General features: G+C 38.8%; 2 protein-coding genes across 2 annotated transcripts in view; one reads left to right on the forward strand and one right to left on the reverse strand.

Moving 5' to 3' along the window:
- fndc3a (fibronectin type III domain containing 3A) overlaps positions 1-11,417 on the reverse strand; it is a 49,984-nt gene extending 38,567 nt beyond the window's left edge. The window contains exons 1-2 of the mRNA XM_073481326.1: positions 10,957-11,417; positions 7,442-7,585 (exon numbers count right to left, since the gene is read on the reverse strand). Coding sequence (XP_073337427.1) covers positions 7,442-7,552 — 111 coding nt within the window. The 5' untranslated portion in view covers positions 7,553-7,585; positions 10,957-11,417. The remainder of the gene's footprint in view (positions 1-7,441; positions 7,586-10,956) is intronic.
- Positions 11,418-13,383: 1,966 nt separating this feature from the next.
- rcbtb2 (regulator of chromosome condensation (RCC1) and BTB (POZ) domain containing protein 2) lies at positions 13,384-25,668 on the forward strand. Its single transcript, XM_073483014.1, has 12 exons — positions 13,384-13,619; positions 14,997-15,131; positions 16,061-16,211; positions 17,347-17,513; positions 17,604-17,762; positions 18,995-19,102; positions 19,202-19,344; positions 19,540-19,730; positions 20,643-20,769; positions 23,052-23,191; positions 23,289-23,419; positions 23,531-25,668. The coding sequence occupies exons 2-12, from the start codon at positions 15,006-15,008 to the stop codon at positions 23,669-23,671; spliced, it is 1,584 nt and encodes a 527-aa protein (XP_073339115.1). The 5' UTR covers positions 13,384-13,619; positions 14,997-15,005; the 3' UTR covers positions 23,672-25,668.
- The last annotated feature ends 554 nt before the right edge of the window (positions 25,669-26,222 follow it).

The raw sequence follows: 26,222 nt of genomic DNA on the forward strand, positions 1-26,222 counted from the left end.
GTGTTTTATTACCCGAGAGAATGGGCCAGCTCTGTGTGTTCATGGCTGTTAACTCTGACGTTTCTCAGCCATTGGTGACTCAGAGTTCAGGTTTCTCACTATTTGTTCCTCTTAATTGTTTACTGTGTGTTGATGTGACATAGCAGCTGGGTGGACAGGAAACGGGAGCCAAATGACACAGGGAAAATCCTGCCAGTGTCGGAACTAGCCAGGAACTAACGCAGTCTCCCTGCAGCTGATGGCATACGCTTACGTGTGCAATGATAATTCAAGGCAATTTGATGATCCTCCACCCTCCAGGGTCCCATGGAAACGTTGCATGACGAGATAGTAGGATAGAAACAGACGGGGGAGAAAAAATCTTTCCAAGAGGTGTTCATGCAGTAGCCAGTCCTTGTAAATTTTAGTTATCTTCTAATGTCTTTATCAGAGGAACCGCAAAACGTTATCAAAACACAAAGTCAACTGTATACAAACATAGATAATCTCAAACCTGAGTCACACAGTAATTTCCACCAGCTTTCCGTTCACTATGTTAATAAGCTTTCATGTTTCCACTCAATGTTTCGGAACATTTCCATAAACTCATGAACAGTCACAAGCCACCTTTGACTGATGATGACTAAAGGTTTGGCATTAATGAATGTTGTATACAATATTGTGTTTAAAAGGGGCAATATAATGTTGGTGATAATGGTGATATCTTTTTCAGGTACATAAATGAATAATACCAAGAACAAAACACCAACAATACTGACCAAATGTGACCATTTTTTATCTGCAAACTATTTAACCACTGACATGAGAGTCTGGATGAGCACCTAATTATACATTCTACTGTATGCAGACCAAATCAGGCGTTTCAGCATTTAGTGCAGGGTTGTGCCGCGGTGTGGAAATGTCATTACATGGCCCATTTGTGTGAACACATCCACTGCAGTAAAAAGGCTTAAAAAGTAATGATTATTTTGCATGTTTCTGATGTTTGCAACTGATGGCACCATTTCGCTGCTGCTTATTTAAATCTGGTGAAGAGTCCTCGTTTGTCTGGTGGAGAAATTATTATTTCAGGAAAATTGGTGGTTCTTCTCCTAGATCCTGCTGCAAGAGCAGTTTAATATTGGACCAATTATCACTTGTGGTATTGTTGTTGTTGTGGCAGATTTGGTCAGAATACAGCCATACTTTGGTACACCTGGACTTCATCATGTCTACATCTTTCAAAATTTGTAGAAACATCATTCAACTAATTTTAAATGTGATTTATTACAGAGTAAATGAAGGACTGAAGCCATTCCAGTATTGATCTGGGTGCATGGTAAGGATCAGTGTTCTGCTAAATGTCAAATCAACACACAAATAAATAAGGATGTTATACGATGAAGAGGATTTTACTCATGACCTGACTCTGGTTTTTGTATCTTTAATATCTACTGCAAAAACAAAGATTCCACAACCTGATGCTGCTTCACCGTGGAGCTGGTGTTAGATAGGTGAAAGGCTGTGGTAGTCCTGATACAGAAATCTCTGCCACAGCTCAACTATTCATTTTTGTTCGGTCAGACCACATTATCTTTTGGCTCATGCCCTCTCAAAATTTCACATGAATTTCTGCAAACTCCAGGCATGCTGTCATGTGCTTTTTTCCCTCCTCAGGAGTGCCTTCCATCTGGCTCCTCTACCACACAGGCCAGACTTGTGAAATGCTGTACTGAGTGTAGTCCTTCCAGAGGAATCTCATCATAGCTTGGGCATTTTGTACTTCTGTCAGAAGACTTTGTCCTTGGGTTCCAGGTAAGCTTCCTCGCAAAAGGTCCTTGGTTGGTCAGTCAACCAGCACTTGGAAAAGTCCAAGTAGCTTCACATTTTTGCGATTTTTAATGATGAAGCCTAATGTGCTCCTCTAATGTGTGAATTTCCAACACATTAAAATGTATGTTCTACCCTTTTCCACGGACCTATGTTGTCTGCTAGGTTGGTCTACCTCCGTCTAGCCGGAGTGTTAGCAGCAAAATACAGACAAGGAAATTCAGATTTCAAGTTTTTATTTTATTTTAGTGATGTAAACACATTTTTAAGAAAGTATTTTTAATTTAAAATCCCAGTTTATTAATTTAGCTCCTTTGTATTATTATCCCTACCATTATTACATTTAATGGCATTATAAGCTACCAAAACATTTTGCTAATTTTATTTCTTATGTAAGGGACAATACAGCAACTGAAATATTGACATTCGATATATTGTACCAGAGTTTTCAGCGCATTAAAACTGCAATGATCAGTCGACTAATCGATTAGTCAATTGAAAGAAAAACTCAACTATTTTGATAATCATTTAATCGTTTCAGTCATTTCTCAAGCAAAAATGTCCAACATATTCTGGTAAAATATAAGGATTTATTGCTTTTGTTTGTTATTTATGATAGTTAATGAAGAGTCTTTAGGTTTTAAATTGTTGGTCGGGGAGAGGAAGCAATTTGAAGATATGACTTTGGGCTCTGGAAGATTGTGATGAGCATTTTTCAACTGAGAATGAAAATATGTGTTAGTTGCAGTCCTACAGTGCATATCTTGATCAACTGCGGTAGTTGATTGATTTACTTTATCTGTGGTGGTTCTGAATAGTGGTGCAGTAATAATGTTATTGTTTGTCTCACTGTTTTAGAAGAAAAGTCTTCTAAATACTGCTGAGTCACGCACTGTCCACCTCCTCACAATAGTTGACAAATAGTGGGCTCACCCCATCTTCACAGATGATTCAGTGGCTGACCAGGAGACGAGCAGAGTGGGTTGCATTTTTTGTCACAACATCTCAGGCCCTCTGGCAGCCTGTTAGGGGCACATTTCCAAGGCTCTGTCTCCTGTGTCTGGCTATAGCATACAAGGCCGGCACCGAAGACGGCTGAGTCGGGAGTGAGGTCTCACTATCCCACAGTAACATAAGCCCACGCATGGCACGTAGCCACAAGCAGACCACACACTCATGTCTGTGTGCTCCCTATTCAAATGGTGTAGTTACTACTTAATGCTGAGTGTTCTCACACAACCACAGTAAAAAGAGTGGGTTTTTTTTACTTTTGAAATTACATGCAATTACATGCATCTTGTTTACATGAGAATGTCACCAACATTTTAGCAAAGATGATGCAAGAATAACTAGCAGGGTTTACATGACGACTGTTAAGACTTAGGCACAGCACTCAAGATTTTATTCACATTTTATTTACTTAGGGCTGCAACTCACGATTGTTTATATTGTCGATTAATCCATTGATTAATTTCTGGATTGATCGATAACTAGTTTGGTCTGCAAAATGTCAGAAAATGGTTTAAAAATATAGATCAGTGTTTTCCAAAGCCCAAGGTGATGTCAAAGATATTTAGTTTACAGTCATAGCAACAATAGAAACCAGTATTTTCACATTTAAGAGGCTGGAATCAGATAATCATTTTTATTTATTTATGTATTTATTTATTTAGTCATTTTTTTACTTCTTTTTTTAATTACTCAAACCTCCTCGTAAGTAACAATCACATCAAGAAGTTGCACAAGGGAGTGAGACAAAACTGCCAACGAATCGTTTCTCCTAACAGTTCATCAAGTTTTTCTCAAAAGTGTTTTTATCACTTACAGTCTGTCAGGTTACAATCACAGACCTGAAAACCATCAATACAGAAAAACACAAGCAGAGAGAACACAAAAACATTAAATGGCAGCGCCAATGAAAAAGAGTAATGAACAAAATGGAAGAAAATATACCAAACCATCAGCACAGACAACAGCTAAGTACATAAGCCATTAGCGAGGCTTAAACATTGACAGAAACAGACTGATTCATCCGTTACCAATTTAGCTACGATCCAAACGGCAAGAGCAGGAAAAACTTGGAGGGGAGGGGGGGCTTAAATTGATGGAAGAAGTGAATCATACTGTAGCCAAAGTCATCTCTAAAAAGGAATCATCTCAGGTAATGACCCCAAGACAACAACTTCCTCTCTGACTCACAATAATTGGTCCAACAGAGCGTTAATACCAAGCCAAGACTGGGATAAAGAAACCAAGAAGAAAGAATGAGGTGTCCTTGCAGCTTCTCCAACTAAAGGTCAGAAATGGAGGGGTCAGCCATCGCTGTGAATCCTCTTCACTGTCACCGCAGTCCTGCCTCGCTCTGTCAGGGCCCAGACCCCTCCAGTGGTTCCTGCTCCTCACTCTGCAGCTGTCATGATATTTACACACCTTCTCAGACACACAACACACATAAGCTACATCTGATTCACAGCAGCACTCAAACAACAATCCTCGAAAAGCCCTACATCGCATAATGTGAGATGGGTCTTTTTTTGCATCAGGATCAGGAGAGCCGCTGCAATGATTAGCCAATCATTTTGATGATCGATTAATTGGTTTAGTCATTTTTAAAGAAAAAATGTCAAACATTAAGGATTTGCTGCTTTTCTTTGTCCCTAGCGATAGTAAATGAGGAGTCTTTGGGTGTTGGACTGTTGGTTGGACAAACAAAGCAATTTGAAGATGTCACTTTAGGCTCTGGAAAATTTGATGAGCCTTTTTTTCCCCCAATTCTTCGAGTTTTTACAGACTAAATGATTGATCGATTATATCATGATATAATTGGCAGATGAAAGTAACAAGATATGACTTCTTCAATTCAGTACCAAAAATAATCCAATACATATATTAAACACTCAGTTAGGACAAATTATAATAATTTCTGTGCTCCTGAGCCTCAAGTCCTTGTGCTTGTGTGAATGATCCACCGCTCGTCTGCTAAAAAAATTAAACAAATCCCAAGCAGATGAAAAGGACAGTGTGCACAGTACACAACGACCAGCCAGCTGTGGGTACAAAGTTTCAAAGCTCTCTGGATTCTGTGAAAAGCAGTGAAGCGTTTTCGACAAGACAAAAGAACGCAGAACATGAAACAACCATAAAAATATAATTGTACTCCATAAACCTTTGTGCTCTACTTTCCATAAGGCTGCCTTGAATATCAATTTAAACAGAGAAGTCATATGAGGCAGGCTAACCATACTTGCATTAGCAACTGCACAGTCACACTCAGTTTCTCGCAGTCAAAGGCAATAACTGAAGTCATAAGCCATTTTATTTGCAAGGACATGCCCTCATATAGCATTGTTGAAAATGATGGCTAAAGATGGATGATTCTGACCCTGAAACCACTGTGCACAATATCCACTTCTGGCAGCATTTCAGAGAAAATGCATACGTAATGAGCACTGCCTAAAAAGTTGCCTTGTCTTTCAATGCCTATTGTTCTTTATGCATTTATTTTGGCAACAGGTCCTTAATAATTGAAAATATTCTTTGCTATTCATTTTTGCGATTTTTTACGTTTATACTACTTGTCCATTCAAACCTTTAATAAATAAGTGAATATAAAATGAAATCATATCAAATCTTTGCTCAAAAACAAATTGTTTCTGTATCAAATTGCAACTATGTATCCGAGTATTGATGTTTCTGAGAGGGATACACATACACCTCTAATGCAAAAAGAAAGTCATTACGCCGTGTTTTGAAAAACACAGTAACTGCTCTGTGTTATCTGATACTTGTTATTCCTCCTCATAGGAACACATTTCAGTACATTTCAGCAATCATGAACATGCAGTGTCTCAAATTGGAGTGAGCAGCAGGGTGGTAATGATGTAAGCCATGAAGGAACAGCCGCATTTTACTCCTCTAGCTCTCATAAAACACTGCAAACACTGACAGGGGACATGTACGGGTAATCAGGTAACCTTTGTGGGAGGTGGTAAGGTAACTGAATTCCATGAGAACAGCACCCTCGCAGCCCGACACAAGCAGCAAAATTTGATCTCGACGTGAACAAAGCCTGATTCAGGTGAGGGTTTTTCCACTGTGGAAAATGACAAGATGGCTGGAAAGGCATGTTTATAGGGCAGTGCTAATATTAGCAGGTCTTATCTAGACAAACTGCATAAGACTGAGGAAATGACGGAAAAGATATCACTTTGGGTTCCATGCTGTCCCCCAGGAAGTCACAGAAACTTAAGCAAATCGAACTGATGACCATCAAAATGACAGGGAAATCACCCGGGCTTGTCAGGGTCACTCAATCTCACTCTCATACTGACAAGAGATGGTGAGGGGAGGTGTATCATCCCCTCATCCTGTACCATACAGCAAAGGCTCCTGTCAAAACCGAGAGAGATGTGGTTCACAAATAAGCACCTGTTGCCTGAGAAATACATTCAGTGTGCAGCTGGAGAAGGACAGCAAATCCGTTAGGGTTGTTTCAATACTTATCTGAGTAAGAAACACAACTGCAGATTTTGTTTGCCATCTGAAAAAAGCTACGAAACACAACTGGTTTCACAAGAGGCAGATAGTGGATGCTGCTGTCAATGTAATTGTATCAGGAAACAGTTATGACACTAGATTGACTTTGAAGCAACACAATTGCATAAAAGAATTTCTATTGAAAATACAGCTGCTGTGGTAAGTTAAGTCAAGAGGTATACATTGAATAAATAAATTAATATAAAATTAAACCAATTCAAACCGTGAAATCTCATTTATCCATAGTCAGTCATTCATACAATTTTTATTATTGCACAACACTCAGTCCTGGCTCTGGTCTCTGCTAGACTACATATCAGGCCAACATATCAAACCATACACTGTCACTGCCTCTGTGTTACTACTTAAAGGGGACTCCGCCAATTTTACACATTAAAGTGTGTTTGCATGTCTTGGGGAGTAGCACTGCACATCTTTAACATTGTTGGACTCAATATGGAAAGTTTAAAAATAAATGATCAAAATCCATACAGCAGAACCAGAGATATTGCCTTTTTTATTCCACACATTCTTCTTTCTTTTCAAAGCCTGGTGCCTAAAGTACCCACAATGCAACGTAACCACTGAGTGTCATCACTGCGGGCAATTTATCAGATTACATGCAGCTTCCTCTGGAGCCACAAAAGGCTTTATACTATTTTTTTCACACATGCAGCAGCACTTCACAAGAGCTGTAAACGGTTCCCTGTTTGTGTTCAATTGCTAAAATATCTTAATTTCACTGACAAAGTCCATGAATGGAGTGGTAATTAAGGCATGAATATTCTGTTTTTGCAAAGCAGTCCAGAGTTTTTATATTATTATTTCTGACAAGCACAATACAGCTAACATATGCTAGTATGACTTTGTTTTCCTCATCTGGCTCAGCTGCATTGAACAGACAACAGTTCAACAACTGAAGAGTGAAAGCCAACAACAGACAAGCGATAAACAAGCCAGAGGCACTCCTTCTGACAAATCCCTTCAACTGTAATTGCAGAGCAGACTGCTAAAAGTCAATTTGGGCATAACAGACTTGATGCAGCAAGTGTGACTAATAGCAGAGAGACATGAGGGCAGAGGGGTCCAAGTGTACCTGCTGGGGGCCCTCCCCGTTGACCATGGCTGGGGGTGGTGGTGAGGCCAGGATTGGGAGTTCAGGGCTGAGAAGCTGGCCGGACTCCAGAGGTGGGGTGTGGTCTGCCATGTCTCCCTCATTCACACCACTGAAGAGGTACTCCTGCAACAAAGACACAGCAATCAATTGAAATGTACGAAGTACAGTATACAATGAAGATTTGTGGTATCATTGTCCTGAGTCTTCCCACCAGCCATTAAACCTGTGCTGAAAACCACAATTACAAAATATTTCCGCAGGATGCAGCTTCTCTCTACCCTCTCCTAGTATTTAGTACGAGCACATCATCACCTAAATTCGTACAATATTAGGATATGACTGCTTTTAATATAAAGTAGACAAAAAGTAAGTGTAGAGTAGAATATAATAGCATCATATTTATCACTATGAAATATCTTTATCAGTTTCTACAGATGTTGGAAATATTTTTTGTCCATAACATAACTACAGGATACGACTGTTGGGCAATAAGACAAATCTGCTGTCCTCTACAATGGTTTAGATTTTTTTTTCCATTTTATGATGATATTAAGGTGTATATTTAGCTATTTAAAATTTTGCACGACATAATGGGCGAGGCAAATAACCACTAAATGCACAACTATTTCCAGTAAAGACATAGTGACAAGCTGAATGACACTGAGGGGAAATTTGATACACATCAAAATTAATTTCCAAACACATTCATTATTTTCCACTGCCAGTCATGTGCTGGCAGCGTGTTCTGGCACGGCAGCTCAGTTGGTGACTCTGAAAGACATTTTCTGATGGCATCAATGAGTGGCTGGGTAAGGCCAGCTGTCCCATCCAAACTAAACAGGCATGACCAGAGAGGGTTGATCAGATGTATTTTCTTTTATAGAATATATAAACATCCCATGTATGTAAAAGCCTTTGGATACTCTCATTTGTGCCGTTGAGCGTCTATGCTGTCTATTATTAATCTTTTTAATCAAAATAAAATCCATTGTTTAAGTAATTTTTCAAGCAAAAACATAAAACATTTGCTGGTTCAAGCTTCTTAAATCTTAGGATTTGACAAGCAATTTGAAGATGTCACTTTGGGCTCTTGGAAATTCTGATTAGCATTTGTCAAAATTTTTGACAATGTATAGACTACTCGATTAATCGTGAACATAATTGGGAGATTAACCAAGAATAAACATAATATTATGCTGCAGTCTTAGTCTATTACTCTTGTCTGGAACTTGTATAGTCATATAAAACCATAGAATCAAATGGCAAGCCATAAGCAACTCAAAAATAAGCTTTCCTGAAGCAGTCTACTGGTGAGAGGAAGATAGAGAAAGAAGAGAAGAAAAAAATATTTTTAAAAATTACTGCAACTAATTATCTTATCAATGGTTTAAAAATAAACATGTCACAAAGTGAGAAACAAAGAAACTATGCATGAGTTGTCATTATGTATTGTGCATGATGTCTGTGTGGTCACGGGTATCAGCAACTTTCAAAGCATAACAATACTTCTTTATAGTGTTAATACAATGATTTTGAGGGTGGGGCACATGAGAAGAGAATAAGAATGAAGTTACTGTTGTATTGGGAAAATGTTAATCCCTTCAATTGAAAAATAAGGTTTCATAGGGCACATGACAAGTACAAGTACCCACTGCTGTCAAATGTGTTCTCACTTCCTACACATAACAAACACAAATATCCAAAGCTGATCATGGAGGCATAGACGATCAACGAATGCAATTCAACCAATAGGAATTATACATAAACTAATCAAATCAAGCCTTAAGTATCCAGGGAAAATGTAGTTCCTTTTAAGGACAATACAATGAAATAAGACTGAAAAGTCAAATGGCCCTACTGAGGACTGACCACATGTGAAAAAAACTTGTAAAATATCACATGGCTGACAGAAATTCTGCCAAAAACAACAGAACACCATGAGAGAAATGTAACGTGTCCTTGAACCTAATTACAATCCAGCGCATGCGCCCCTAAAGCTAACAGTGATCTGGCTTATCTGTTAGCTTTAGCCCCTCCCTTCCTTAAGCTTAAACAACAAAGACAGTTTACAGTGTGATGGTCAATGAACTGGGTTTAAGGGAACTACTGCTACAGTGGAGGACCGGCATGAGATTAGCCTAGAATCACCAGCAGGGTTTAGATGACGGCCGGCTCCTTCATTAGGCCTCCAAGTCAATCACTGCTATTTTTTATAATACAATCACATATTACTCTGTAACACAAAACATTTTCAGTAAATCCTTGATCAAATTTAAAACTCTTCATCGACAGCTACCCAGGGGTCAGTGAGAGGAGAACAAAGGAGAGCTCTTCTTTACTTCCGACCACATTTCACACATTTGATGAAGCCCCAAGTGATGTCTCATACAGGAAATCATGATTTAAGAGTTAAGTAGTCATTTTCCAAATGTGATGTCATTTGATGAGGGCGAATATGTCATTTTAATTTAATTTTTTTCTTGGAGTTTCCTGTGGAGGCTGCACACTAAAATATGAACACATTTGTTAATACTTCCCCCTCCTTACTTCTAGCCTTCTTTAGGAAAAGAGGTCTTGTATAAGTTGCTGATAAGTAATCAGAAAACACCACAGCCTCTTATTATTAAATATATATATATATATCTACCAGCTGACCCTGTTGCAGCACAATAAACGTCTCCTACATCGAAATTGTGGTAACATCTGCTGTTGCCCTGACTGTGCATCATATTTGACTGTGGCTAGGCCAGCAGTCGATAGGGACACAGCAGCTGTTTCTCAGTTACAGTTTTGGTGAGAAGGGGGAAAATACCCTGAATGGCGAGAATACTATGATATTCTGTCCAGCAAATACTTCTGTTTATTCCTCATTGTTAAGCATCAGACAAAGGCATCTAAAAGTCATGACAATGATGAGGAAGCAATAAGGCCTCACATGTATAATGACTTGGAAATGTTGGTCGCTTGTTCACTTTCAAATGACGACTACAATGTATTCATTTATTCAGGTTTTCACACAATGTGGTCACTAAGCTGAAACACCAGCAGAAATATTTCCCTGACCTGTGGCAGTCAGTTTCACACGGTGTAACAGCTGGTTATCCAGAAAGTGCACGTTCTGCCTTCACCTTACCTTCACCCACCTAGCTAACAATATCTCTGCCTTTACGTTAGCTAATATCATTTAACATGTCACATTATAAATACAAAAACATTATAAATACCAAAGTCAATGTTCAGAGGCAATATTCCTTATTCCCCATGTGACCTAAACTAGCTACCCTGCAGCTAAGACAATTGTTTACTGTGGCTACAGGTGTGTGTGTGTGTGAGTGCTTGGCGTTGTCATAGATATTCGTTATCCAATTGCAATATAACTTCTTATAACCTTTCATTTCAAGTCCCCTGAGGACACAAAGTTAATACAAGGCAACGTTAAAGACTGTCAGCAACACAAGTGAGTTATTACCAATAGCGCAGCTTACGTTACTCACTCAGTCAGTCAGTCGACACAGCAGCAGCAGTCTCGGTGCACAGTGATGATTCTTCTTACGCAGCTCTTCCCGAAATGTTTCACGTCAGCGAGCTCCGACGACCAGCTACTTTCTGCAACACCTGAGACGGATAACTTGCTAGCTACCGCGATAAACACAAGACACAGCAAAATGTGACATGCTAGCGTCAGCTACCTAATGCTACCTAGCTAATAGTTAGCAAGATGAAGATGTGCCTTTACTCGTTATAAGAACGACGATCGCTCGTTACTGACTACACCTAAAACAGACCGAAGTTTAGAGAGCGACAGTGACGATGCCAAGTATCGATAACGTTAGCCTAACTGCCAATTTTATCGAGATAACTTTCCATCCAACCCTGCTCCTTGCATAAAAGTCAGGAATTTCGCCATCGCTTACTCGACTCTGTGCGCAATGCGCATGCGTATTCTAGCAAATCATGACGAATCCCAAATTCCAAGATAGCTTAGTGAGACATTTATAATATAGTCACATTGTTTGAATTTTGGGAGTATCATTGACGTGCCCCGTATCAAGAGCGGCTACATTGAATTTTATGTGTCTACCTACATTTTCATTATTTTAAGGAAGACCTTAAGGTTGACGTGTCTGTGATCGGTTTGTCCCTCAAGTCAGTCGCACAGAATCGTGCGTATGTGATGAAACGAGCACTCAACAGTTGTTTCACGTGTATGAGACCTTGCCAGGCTCAGTCTTGCTCTGCCAAGTCACAGATACCTCAGACAACGCTGAGCCGTGACCGGCCTCTTTTTGGACATTTCCGGTCCACCTTAACAGTGTCATATGGCCTTTAAAGGGTACCACTGAAATTGTTCATTCATGTATTTCCTGCACGGAAACTATATTTAGGCCTATCTATCTATGACTAATGAATTTCTAATGTATCTTATGTGGGACGTCATGTTATGAAAGGTAGAAAGCGTGGTTAGTTTCTATGGCCCTACCTCATTATTACAGAGTGATCAGGAACTTTAGTATTGGGGTTGGACAGGTAACATCACAGACAATCCATCAGTCACAACACAGTAGGTCCACAACAACAAATTCACTACAGCATGTCTTTGTTGTGTGTGATTAACAGAATCTTTTTAAAAACACAACCTTTTGTCAAAAATACTCCATATGTGTACAATTTGTATGTTGATGGTGTTGGGTGAAGGGAGAGTATTGAAATTAATAACATTAAAATTACATATTTCATATTTTTAATTAGATGCTTTTACTTTGCCCAAGAAACCTACTTCTAATAAGTCTACAATATATTGAGCTACCATTTGTTCATCCAAAGTTGCCTATACATTTGAAAATGAATGACCTCACAGTCTATATTAAGGCATGCATTATACTTCTGAAACATATGTGATTTTTATCTTCATATAAAATATGAGCATGTCAAATGAGGATCTGTAAAGCTTTGGCACAAACAGGTGCAATGTGTCATGCACTGACTGCACCAAGTCCACGATACCCATGGCTCCACCTGCTGGAGTTAATGAAGGCGTACCGTGCTGTTTCTGACAAACAAGTCATGAAAGTCGACATAATGATGATAAGAGTGCCAAGCTTATTTTCCTGAGGACCCCTTGAGCCTAGAGACAATGTGTTTCAACATGTGTCTTATTCTCCTTCATATAATTTCTTTTGCTGTTTTTGTCTGCAGTGCATAGAGGAATAAAAAGAACAGCCCATGTAAGTGTTAAATATCAAGGAACCTGAGGAGAAAATTCACTCTCAGGTGTTTGAAGTTTCTTATAATCGATCATTATGCAGAAGTGTTTTACAGTATTCAGCGGTGTAAAACAAAGGGACTTCGGAAAGCAATAGAGGATGTGTATGGGGGAAAATACTATTCATTTATTTATTGGTATTTAAATCCAAATTTAAAAGAAATTGTAATTATGGTAACCACCTACATCTAATGCATCGGAGGATACATAAACAAAGCATATTAGTAAGTGTGTGTGTGTGTGTCTTTCTATTCAACCAGTCAATCAGTAATGTGACTTTACAAATGGAAATGCTGATTAGTGTCACTTAATTATAATTCTGTTATTCTATGTTTTTGTTCAATAAAATTGTATATCCTTTTTACACCCATGTTTTATAATCACAATACACAATGATATGTTATTGGATTGTTTTATAATAAAAAAACCTAATGAAAATTCCTTATTTATCTGTGTAGCGCTATGTTAATGCAGACAACTGCTTCAAAAACACAATGTCTAATAGTAAGAGCTAGTTAAAGTAATAGTAATAGTTATAGTAATCGTAATAGTAATTACTCTAGCTGGGAAAGCCTTTGATAGATATATATTTTTTTATTTGCCAATAATAACTTTAGAAGCCCCCAGCTCCGACACTCAGTGAACGCACCATCCCACTACAGGAAGTACGGTGCTGGCGGTGTGTTTTCCTCCGTTGGCAGTTTAGCGATCTAAGCTAACTACAACAAGGTGCAACCACAGCAACTGATGTGAAGCTAAACCAGTACCAGACTTCAAAGATGAATTCATCCGCGGCTTAATTCGCCAAATATGTTGGCTGACATTGACATGTCTCAGTATTCACTGATAAGAAAACGACACCGCGGACGACACACTAGCTAGAACAACAGCAAGGTAACGTCAACAGTTTGAACCAGCAGTGAGTCCCAGCAACAACAACACTTGTTAACTTCACGACCATTAGCTTGCTAATGCAGTTTCTTGTCGTATAGTTGCATAGTGAAGCTGCTAGATGCTACATTAGCAAATCTGGTGTTGCTAGCTCGTAAACCCAGGCTTTAAGTCTGCTGTTACAACGCAGTGTAGCTGTTTTTCTTGTGCACTGTTCCTTCGTATTATCTCTGGCATTTGTTGAGTTGAAGTGTTGGACATGTCCTTAAGGCGGTGTACAGTTAGGGTGGGCTGGTGTCCAGAAACCGGGTGCAAAGTAAGTGCAACTTCGTGTTATTGCTCACTGGGAGAACATAGGGGTAGGCTAGTCTTTCCAGATATTACAGTAACTTATGACACATTAATAAAACAGGCCATTTCAGCTGAGAATTGCTACATAATGTCAGCCATATTAAATGCGTTATTGCCTTTATATGTCTTCTACTTAGTCTATTATGCGTTTGGAGGAAGGCAGATTTACACGAGGAGACAAGTAGGTTTTATTAGCATATATATTGATCTGAAAAGCTCAGCTGATATTTAATCTCCGTTAAATACAGAGGCCCAAGCAACTCATTTCAGATCATTTATGTGGACTGCTATCACCCCTCTGAGAACATGATGATGTAAGTTAAAAGGAAAAGTACTTCGGTGGTTTGGCTATTGTGCTTGAGATATTGTATCAGGATTAATAGAGACAAGACACATGAGGAGGTGACATAACCTGGACCGCACTCATTCTGCAGGTAAACAACACACTTAATGGGTTTACCTCAGGCGACATGTATACAGTTTTAATCTCTTTACAAAACTGTGCCCAGTTGCTGCCTGTACTGGGCAATTTTGAGACATGCAAAGCCTTCTGGGTAATCTAGCTTCAGTTTGTATTATATGTATTTGTTGCTACAGACTGGACAATGCACTTTCCCTTTGGCTTACTCATTAGACAGTCAACTTTTTCCTTCTTTTGGTCTGTTTTTTTTTTTTTTTTGCCATTATCCATTTTTTAATAACAGTACACAGTAACAGTACTTGTGCGATCAATCATTATTTACCCGAGCAGCAATGACAACATTCCTGCTTTAACATTACAACTTAACCATCTTCCTGCTTGACTGTGACTCAGCATTTCACTTTATGGATATCTTTTTTTTTTTTGAAGAATATTCAAAGCACGATAAGGGAACATACATGTCAGAAAAAGCCTTTTTGATTTGTATCTTTTCATTAAAGCCTTCTGTTCTCCCACATTTCCACATTTTGCAAACAATATTTGTTTTAAATCATAATCTCTGTATGACTCATATTCACAGCTGTTTGTGTTTTGTCCTCATTTCACAGCTGAGTAGTATGCTGGACGTGGGGAAGTGGCCAGTGTTTGCACTCCTTCCTCCAGAGGAACTGCGGCTTATCCGGCAGGCTTGTGTCTTTGGCAGTGCTGCAAATGAAGCCCTCTATGTCACAGTTAATGATGAGGTAACGCTTAGGCTTTAATCCTTTTGTTTACATCAAAATGTGTTGCAAGACTTGATAGACTCTCCTTTTATAGTATTGGTATGATTATCTTGCATTTGGAAGTGGATATCAAAATGCTGCAGACCTCTTACTCTCTGGTGGATGTAGAGTGCAGTTCCAGGCGAGGGGATAAGCAGATAGAATGAGGCTATCTTTAGCTAATACCCAAGCAAGCTCCATTTTTATCCTGTTGAAAGGTGTAGAGCATGCTTCGTCTGGCCTCCTTTGCTCATGTATTTGTCCCTGTGGCCCAAACAGTTGTTTTGAAGCAGTCATTTGTGGTGTTTAAAAAAATATTTTTGGGGGGATTTCCTTTAAATGGCAGGGTACATTACTTTCCATCTCGCCTGTATGCATAGTTGTTTCTTTAGTGGATATTACTTTACAGCTCCTGAACAATTTGTTTACATTCTGGTTGCAGGAGAAGTTTTATTTGGGTGTGAAAAGTTGTGATAGTCATTTAATTACTCAGACAGCTGACACAGAATTACTTGTCAAAACCTTATTGGCACTGGGAAGATGAGAGGCACATTTTTCCTTTTTTTTATTTTAGAGACTTGATAGACAATAATTAATCAGAAAACAACACACAAATGAACAATAATGAAAATATCTTATATTAGATGGGGGATATTGGGGAAATGGAATATAATCTGAAAATAATTTATTAACATATATTTTACAGTTCTGACATTTCCATTATATCAAATTATAATTAAAATCCGGCAAACAAATTGTTAATATTATGTATTCTCCTCCCTATATGTCGTCTCACCAAATAGTTGATGTTTACTGGGGTGCCGGTATTTATCATGAGCATTTTAATGTGGCATATATGTATTATTTATTAATACCAGTCCCATTTCATCAGTGATGTTTGGTCTTCACAGGTCTTTGCTCTGGGCACCAACTGCAGCGGCTGTTTAGGGCTCGGAGACCTTCAAAGCACGATTGAGCCGCGCCGGATTGATGTCTTGTGTGGAAAGAAGATTGTGTCCCTAAGCTATGGAACAGGACCACATGTGGTTATCGCTACTGCAGGTAAACCTGTTATGAAAACTTAGATTTTTCCCTAAAGGGAAAATGTCCTCAGGAGACATATGGATGACATCACAAACAACAGCATGATACATGCAAATGTCTACAATCTGGTTTTATAATGATGCTGTGTCATTCATGCCAACACACTATCAAAAATCACCTAATCAAAAATAAAACCATGCAAAAAATAAAAAAGAATTTATTTTAGTCTAATAACTTCATATTAGTATGATCTTAACAAACTTAAAGTTATGTGCGTTAATAAGGCTTTTAGCCTAGTGATAGTCGTATGGTGACATTTAAGGGTTGAGTGCGTTTTGGGACAAAAGCCTTTCTGTGATTTGTGGGTAAACTAAATTTTGAATCCAGCAGAAGACAGTTATTGTTACCTTTGCTGGTCAAATCTGTGTTAATTGTCATTTATTAAATAGTTAATCATTAAGTAGATTTTTCAGGTATCAGGTACTTTACTTGAGCAATTTTTTTCTGACAACTTTTTACTTTTACTATCTACATTTAAGTTTTGATGCATTTCAGGGAAATGTTTACAAGCTTTAAAAGCCCCAAATGTTGGTATTAAAAATGCTGGGAATGAGACTCAACAATCAACTGTCTTTCTGGTGCTCAGACACATCCTACTGATTCTACTGTTAAGTTTCACAGTCTTTGAATTATATTAATATGACGTGAGGTTCAGTTAGCTTTGCACAGAAATGCCTGGTAGAAACGTCCTTCAGAGGGACGCTCAAAGTGAGTAGAACCACAGCATTCAGACTTTTTTTCAGATGTGTAAATGAAAAAAAGGCATTTTGTTTCCCAACAAATCAGATTTCAAAATATAGTTTATTTTTTCAATCAGTTAGTGGTACAACTTCAACAGCATCAGGAAACATCACAAACATTGATACGCTTGTTGTCTAGTGTAACTTCTTCTATTACAACACCTGTGACTGACTATATTTTAGAGTGATAGCAAGTTTTAATTTTAGGTTTAGATTGTTCTCCTACTCACATTTAAAACATGGAACGTTCCTTTTATCTGCTGTAAATCATGTGATGTCAACTCTTTCTTATCTACTAATAAAACATTAACCACTGAGACAACCTGAATGAAAGTTTGCCTGCTGCTGTGTAGACGGAGAGGTTTTTGCTTGGGGCCACAATGGCTACAGCCAGCTGGGCAATGGGACCACCAACCACGGATTGACCCCTGCCCTCGTGTCTACTAACCTCCTTAGCAAGAGAGTGACAGAAGTGGCCTGTGGCTCCCACCACACTATTGCCCTCACAACTGATGGAGAGGTAACCTATCATCAGTTGTGTCCTTTCTGGAGTTTCTGTCTGCTTAATCTCTGTATTTATTTGGACGTTGAATATTATGTCTGTGTTCAGGTGTACGCATGGGGTTACAACAACTCAGGTCAAGTAGGGTCAGGGTCTACTGCCAACCAGCCAACACCACGCCGGGTCAGCAGCTGCCTGCAGAACAAAGTGGTGGTTAACATAGCCTGTGGTCAGCTCTGCTCTATGGCTGTACTGGACAATGGAGAGGTAATGGGTCGCAACAATCTGCTAATGTTTAACACCAGCAAGTGAATCAGTGCTCTCAGTAGGTCAACTTTTTGGCGGTTTGTACATAAGAGGCATAGCTAATCATTTTTAATTTTGCCTTTTTTTTTTTCAGAAGGTGTAGATCATTTCATACTCATTTTTACCACGATTTGAATGTACCCATGCATCCAAAACATGTTGCGTTTTCTCCACCAAGAAGACAGTGTTCATCACAGTTTACAGTAAATCAGTGTTTTGCAATAGCAATATCTCAGAATATTCATATAACCACTAAAAGACGGTGAAGGATAAAAAATGCTAACGAGCTGCTGCTTTGTCTAATATTTTACAGTATTTAAAGGGACATTTCACCCTAAAATCAAAAATTCATATTTCTCTTTTACCTCTAGTCCTTTGTCCATCTTGATTGTTATGTGTGAGTTGCTGAGTTTTGAGGATATCAGCTGTAGAGATGTCTACCTTCTCTTTAATGTAGTGGAAGTTGTCACTTGGTTGGGCACTAAAAGTGCCAAAAATACATTTGAAAAAAAATCAACAATCATGACTCTTTCCAGAAATCATGACCCGGTTACTCAAGACAATCAGCAGACCTTGTTGTAAGCAGTTTCATGTAGGAACTATTTTCCGTCTACTGAACTACACTTGCCAATTACCTCAATAGTGCAGAAGGAAATGTGTATCTACTCATGGATGAGAGCCCCATGCTTGTGACAGTGCAGGATGTAAATATTACTGCCATCCTTCTCGGCTGAGCTGTATCATTAGTAAGTCATTTGTCCATGAGTAGATGCATGTTTCCTTCTGTGCCATGATACAGCTGGGGGATGTAGTTCAGTAGAAAGAAAATAGTTCCTGAAGCCGCTCATAACAGGGTCATTGCTGTTGAGTTTCTCAGATGTATTTTTTGGCACTTTGAGCACCATAAGCCAAGTGCCATCTAGTTCCATTATATTTAAGAGAAGATGGACATCTTTACAGCCAATATCTGCAAAAATCTGCAACTCACACCAAAACAAGCTAGATTGATAAATAGCACTACAGCTAGAGGAAAAATATGTATTTTTGATTTTGTGGTGAACTGCCACTTTAAAATATGTGCTGAAAAAAGCTAGTAGAACTGAAAACAATTCGGCCTAAAGATACAGAAAAGTATCTCTCACTGCTGCCTTGATATAGCGTGAGCATCATCTGAATTTGTCCCCTGTTTATAGATCTATGGTTGGGGCTACAATTGCAATGGACAACTTGGTTTGGGCAACAATGGAAATCAGCAGACGCCTTGCAGGATTGCTGCTCTCCAAGGTGTCAACATTGTCCAGGTAAGAGCCTAGAATGAGATGAATGTCATAATGCTGTGCATTTGATTCTTTTTTGAGTCAACACGTTCAGCTTGATTATACTCTTCCTTCCATATGCAGGTGGCCTGTGGATACGCACATACATTGGCACTTACAGATGAGGGGTTTGTTTACGCCTGGGGAGCCAACTCATACGGGCAGTTGGGAACAGGCAATAAGAGTAACCAAGCTCTCCCCACTCTAATAAACACAGACAAGGAGAGGTTGGTACTTTGTTTTAGTGCTGGCAACAATTAGCAGTGAACCCTCTCTGCCACCACAACAAGTCACTGAGGGCCACATGACAAGATCCTGAGAGATCTGTGATACAATGCTACCATATTAGAGATATTTCAACATATAGTCTGCGTAAGAAGGCTTTATATTAGTCGTCTCTGAGGTTCTGTTTTTGTCACCAGGATGGTGGAGGTGGCTGCATGTCACACCAGCCACACGTCAGCAGCCAAGACCCAGAGTGGGCAGGTTCTGATGTGGGGTCAATGTCGAGGTCAGGCTGTTGCCAGCCCCCACCTCACCCATTTCAGCAGCACGGATGATGTGTTTGCTTGCTTTGCCACACCAGCAGTCACGTGGCACCTCCTGTCAGTAGGTAAGAGGGTTCTAGGAATTGAAAGATTTCTAAAACTGTAGAGGAGATTTCCTAGATTTCATGCGCAGTCTTTTGTGAACCATTTGACATCCCATTTTGCCTATACTTGGAACTAATCATACATATAATGAAGTAAGAACATAGAGTACAACGAGTGTCAAAGGTACAGATTCCTGGAAATGGTCTAAGAAATAAACAGGAAACTCTCTTTCCTGTCGTCGTAAAACCATCATCTTTTGTAGGCTCCATTTTGAGTATAATGACATCATTCTGAAAAATATGTTTAAATGTATTTTTTAACAATAAACAGTATTTATTAGTTTTTACTTTTGCAATAAGTAGAAGATGGATACATTATTGAATCCAAAGGAGAAAGACAAAAAGTACAAAAGGCCAGCAGTTATAATGATAATGTGCAATTAGAACAGTCAAGAAAATCCTTGCAGCATTACGGCAGAGGTACCAGGCCCTATGTAGTTCCCTAAATTTTATATAATTGGTCAGGGAATATCTGTTCAACTAACAAGCCACTGAAATTATCAGTGCTCTTATAAGCGCAATCAGTCTGTTGCCTGTTTACCTGTGGTGTCAGAGGAACAAATATTGACTACAATTAAACTTGCAATCCCCTAGATTTTTTCTTCTTACAATGTGTAATAGAGAGTCAAATCTGCAGTGTCAAAAGGCATTAATTTAAACTGTAATTTGGGGATTTTAATAAAAGAATGCATTGGCATACCCCGAGCATAAGTGTTGCTACATATTTACAGTGAAATATGGCAGTTGTTACAGGACTGTAAAATAGGATTAACATGTAATTTATCCAGTTTCAAGGAATCATGCAGCATCATCAGCATCATGTTTATTCCTTCTTTTCTACAAACACAACTTATTTTTCTTTATTTTTGCCAGATGGCGACGACTACTTAACCGTTGCCCAGTCTTTGAAGAAAGAGTTTGACAGCCCAGAGATCTCAGACCTGAAGTTCTTGGTTGATGGGAAGTGTATCCATGTTCACAAAGCTCTGCTGAAAATCAGGTACAGGGACATGGAAGCTCAAAGTCCAAAGTAAAAATGTGAACTAGTGCATGAAAAAATTACAAATGTTTAGTTGAATAATGTGATGATTTACTTGACACCTTTAGTTTTGCAACTTCATATTTACTTTTTGCTTTTAAAGAAATATTTTATTGTAAAATAGACTCCTTGAAAATGAAATGGGAGCGTAGGAAAACTAACCAAAACAACAGAGTTCCCAAACAATCACGTCACTTTCAGCGGCTGGTATATGTCTGATGAGGTGCAGAGTATGCGGCTCTTATTTACACAAACCAAATTAAGAATTCCTTTTGTGTGCACATGATGATCCTTAAATAGGAACTGAAACAGTGTCTCCAGGTTTCTCTCTTTGCTGTGGAGCCACTGTACTCTAATCTTCTTTACTTGATTCTGTTTTTCAAAGATGTTTTTCTTTTCTTCCTCACCAGAGCAGCCTGCTTCTCCATCCAGACTTTCATTTTGGTCACATGAGTGTATTTAGGTTGTACTTGGTCATGAGCCATGAAGGCGCTTGTTAGACCACACTGGGATTTTTAGGGGAACAGAAACAAACTTTGATGTTGCAGAATTGTTTGTTAATTATAGAAACATAAAATCAAGACAAACATAATTTTGCTAATTGTGCTGCTGTCATGACAGCAAACACACTGAGCCATCATTCTGTGATAATGAATTTAACATATAACTTCTGAATGCTGTGCTGCCTATATTTAAACTCCATCTGTTAACCAGCGTTTCCTCGTCTTTCCTGTTAATGTCATGAGGAAGCAAAGGCAGACCTATTGTTTTCCGCTTTTCTTTTTATAACCACACTTAGATTCAAAGTATCTGCATTCCAGTCCCTTGCTCTTTTACACTGTCAGTAGGAAGGAGCCAGGCTGTCTGCGACGTCAACCTTAGTGCACATGCTCACACGAATATGCAACAGTGCAAAACGCCTGCTTTGGCAAAATCACATGCAAATGATACGTCTGAGATGAGCTTGGAAGAAATGATAGGGGGGCAGTGTTTTGAGCCAGCAGTTTGGGTAATTTGAAGAAAAATGGTAATCAGTATTTAAAATGCAGAGGGCCATAAGGAACAAACATGGAAAAATACTGTGGGGTGTAGAGTGACATTGCCCCAGGAAGTGTATTATGGCATTAAGACTGAATCTTAAGTTAGATCACAAGAATATATGAATATGTTTCATTTTTACTTTGATGCAATACAACAGAAACAGTTTCAGTGTATTTGTTAAGGGTTAGAGTCTTCTGTAGTCGTGGGATTCAGATATGGGAAATATCGATTACAAACACAGCTGTAAAAAAATAATACTAATAATACTAACATACTAATTTGACGCTGTATGTAACAGAATAGAATTGAAGAAATCATTCTCAGTGTATTTTAGCTCCTTGACTTCTAATCAAAAGTGATTAGCATTTAATACTTCATATTACTGCCGAATGATATATGATATATATCTGCAGGTTTTTAAAAAGTCTTAGAATGTCCTAAAGGTATTAGGACTTCAAAGTCATTAAATAATCTTAAATTAGTGATTTGTGAGGTCTTGATTGTCACAAACATGTTTATTATAATTTCTTTTTGTTAAAATTAGTCAAACTCTTGTGTCTGAGTCCATATTTGCAATGTTACAAATCTTTTAACCTACCACTGAATCTAATATTAGCCTGTTGGCAAAATGTAGATGAACTTAACTCACTCTAGTGACCATATTCCTACATAAAACCTTCTTCTGAACAGGACGACACATATACTACTTACCTTTACACTTACCGGCAATGCTTGAATGAGAAAAAGGATATATTCATCAAAAAATCTGACATTGGTTAAAAAATATATTTAAAAATATTAAATTTACTGATACCTATAAATAATCTGCTGTAGTGTTTCATATTGTGGCAAATGTTGTTCCTTCTTTATGGGCAGTCACTGTTTCCATTGATTTCCATCTAGTATGAAAATTAGTTACCAGGCTTTTGAAACTTGCTTGAGCTGTGTGATCGATCACAGTGAACATGAAGTCTCATTATTTTTTTTTTGCAAATTCAATTTTTACTGGGTGGTAATGCAATTTTCCTGGAAGTGCAGACTGCACTGCGTTACCTCACAGTGATAATAAAACTCTGACACTAAATTAATTATAAACCATGGTTGGATTTCTTGGAAAGTAGGTTATAACACATCCAAATTCACTGGTGAGGTGTCTTTAACCATGTCACACCAATACTATGCTCCTTTTCTTTCCTGTCCAGGTGTGAGCATTTTCGGGCACTGCTGAATGAAACAGATGAGGACACCATAGAAATTCACCAGTTCTCATACCTGGTGTACAGAGCCTTTCTGGAGTACCTCTACACAGACACTATTAACCTGCCACCAGAGGATGCTATTGGTAAGCCAGTCCTTTTACACACTGAGAGTACATGTTGACATAAGCGGGTGCAGAAGTCCTAAACACACTCATCTGTGTTTTGTTCTTGTGTGTTCAGGACTGTTAGACTTGGCTACGTTCTACAGAGAGACGAGGCTGAAGAGGTTGTGCCAGGAAACAATCAAGAGAGGCATCTCTGAGGAGAACGCCATCACTTTGCTCTCTGCTGCTGTCAAGTATGAGGCGCGGGTAAGCTTATAACCCCTGACACACAGTCAGGCACCATGGTGGTGGGGACCCTTTCAGTAGCTAGTCAGTTGTACTCCTCAGCACTGACCAGACAGCCCTCTTCATTTTTAGGACCTGGAGGAGTTCTGCTTCAAGTTTTGCGTCAACCACCTCACGGCTGTCACGCAGACCCAGGCCTTTGCAGACATGGACCACGACCTGCTCAAGAACTTCATTAGTAAAGCCAGCCGCTACGGGGCCTTCAAAAACTGACTAGAGCGCCCCTGTAGTGATGGATTCAACACGATGGGGTCCTAAGAGTCGACCCTAGACCAAAGTAAACACTGAGCTGATCAGCACTTCAAAGCCTTGTCGCTGGGGATGTTAACACTGGAGAGGCAAACAGTTTAAGGTTTCACCCTCTAACTCATGCAAACACAGTGGTCCTGTGAGGCGTAAATATTGGGTCAGTCACAAGCAGACAGTGCTGAATAGAAAGATGTGCCTCAGTGGTTGTTTTCGTGTTACTGGCAGTATATTTAGCTAATTTGGTCTCTGATTTGTTTGTTTAAGCTCGTCAGCGGATGGATGAGGTTCAGTTTTTTATCACACTGCCCTTTATTAGTTAGTAAAACAAAGTAGTACATCATGTCTGATCATTTGTGAGAGGACGCAATCAGCAAAAAACAAATCAGCTATGAATAGACCCTTCACAATGTGCTGCTTTGCGATGACTCACTAAAAACTTGGTATTTCACCCGGGGCCAGCACCTAACTTCCTGCTTCACACAGAGTGTCGAGTGCCTGATGCGCATGTTCTTGGCTCGCATCAGGTGTCTTGTCACATATAACTTCAAACGGAGATGATATTTTTAATTGTTCGTGTCCTGTGTGAAACCAAAAGGGAATGTTGACTTATTATCTTAATCCAAACCATGGTCTTTTCATAACCTTGCCATTTAGTTTGTTGCCTAGAACTACCTTACTGCAACTGCAACTGAAACTAAAAATATTTTTTAAATACCTGAAAACAAAAAGTTCAGTCTAAAAAGAAAAAATCAACAACATTTTCTGATTCTATACTGGACATGAACATGAAAAGTCCTGAGAAACATCCTTTCATCCAACATGAGCTGTTACGTACATAGCCTTTGTCCATCTTACAAGGCACTTTCCATGCAAGTAGATGTGAGACCAAATACACAAATTATAGGAAAACAATGTGCATGCAGAGCTTGCCGAAGTGTGCACTGCTACGTCTTACAAACCCACACCCTTACGAGTGAAATAGAAAGTTTTTAGTGAGACCCGCTGCTTTTCTTTGACGCCTTGATTCTCAAACTTTCTGGATTGAGATGTAGTATTAAATGAGGAAAAAAATGCTAAATGTTCTTGTGTTTTAGAAACTTATGTCTGACTCTTTTCTTCTGGGCAGTTATAGTTTGTATCTGATCAATAAGAATATCACTTCTCTTGCATAAGTTAAAGTTAAATTTTGCCACTCTGCTTTATGTTGTAGTTTTTCACCTTTGCCATCCAAACTTATGGTTACCGATTGATGTTTGTATTGACTAACATTCGCACTGTTTTGCTGTTGACACTTGCTTTGGCCACCATCAGCAGACTGCAGTGAGTTATGAGCTGCTGGAAACAGTGTCTGACACAGACATGCATATCGATTCCTGTTGCAGCTGATTTTACTGTTGTGTTTCTTGCAATTTTGTATGTTTACAGAAGTTTTGTTGATTTATTGTGTTTGTTTTTTTTAAAATTGTTAACATGTTGGCAGCACTTCTGGCTCTTTTTTGTGTTTCTTTATATCTCTCCCCTGGTAGCACCTTGCGTTAATGAAGTAGTGCTGGCTTGGTGTAATTGCCAACTGACTGTTGAATAAAGCCCAAGTCTATAGGACCACAAGGTCTTTAAATGTAGTTACCAGATAATTCCACATTAAGTAGAATGTAACAAACTGCTATTACTTTAACAAGCCAATTATTGTATTTTTTGGAAAGTTTTGATAATTACTTAAATGCCTGTCTTCTCATTTTGTATGGAAAACGCTGTAAGCTGCTGACAGTGGCACTAATGGTAACATTTGATAATCTAAAATGTATTAAAATGAATGACTACATAACTTGTTGTATGTTTTATTGCTTTGATTGGTGCTCTGTGGTATACAGCCTTGACATACATGTATACACAGTGTGAATTACTGAGGGAATTGTACAGCTTTCTACAAGCAATAAACACAAACTGTGAGACCAACAGCAGCTCCATCGTGTTGCACTTGAATAACTTTTCACACTCGTGGATATCTGCACTGAAAGCTGCTGAATGAGTCAGTACAAGTTTCACACCTTTCTCACTCTGCCACCACATTTTTTATCCAAACTGATTGTCACTTTTCTGCACATTACAGTTGCTCTAATACGGATGTGCATTTTCTTTTAAAATAACCCAAATAACACATATTTGATATGGAATTTTGTGCCTCCCTGTCCAGTGAATGAAATGCAAGTAAATGAAACTTAAAAGACGTGAAATACTTGATATGCAAATCAGTCTAGGCCAGTGTTGTGTCATTTGCAAAGGAAGTGGAGACAATGATTTGAACGTGTGTGATGTAACCCAGTCCGAGTCATGATTGCACATTGAGATGTACACACTTTTAAAGCCATCCAGCAAAAGGAAGCTTCTGTTAGTCAACATGTATGCGTGTTTGTTTCCTGAAGTACAACTTCTCAGTGTCACATCTCTCAGTCAGAACAACAGGGACACCTTACAAAATAATCCATTTTAATCGTGGTGGAGCAAATATTAAATT

Source organism: Pagrus major, chromosome 2 (assembly GCF_040436345.1).
Source record: "Pagrus major chromosome 2, Pma_NU_1.0".
In the NCBI taxonomy this organism is placed as follows: domain Eukaryota; kingdom Metazoa; phylum Chordata; class Actinopteri; order Spariformes; family Sparidae; genus Pagrus; species Pagrus major.

Excerpts from the sequence above, each read along its gene's own strand:
- rcbtb2 (XM_073483014.1), top strand. The coding sequence starts at position 15,006 with ATGCTGGACGTGGGGAAGTGGCCAGTGTTTGCACTCCTTCCTCCAGAG. Across the intron at positions 17,763-18,994 it reads CTGTACTGGACAATGGAGAG|ATCTATGGTTGGGGCTACAA; the intron begins GTAATGGGTCGC and ends CCCTGTTTATAG. Across the intron at positions 19,345-19,539 it reads ATAAACACAGACAAGGAGAG|GATGGTGGAGGTGGCTGCAT; the intron begins GTTGGTACTTTG and ends TTTTGTCACCAG.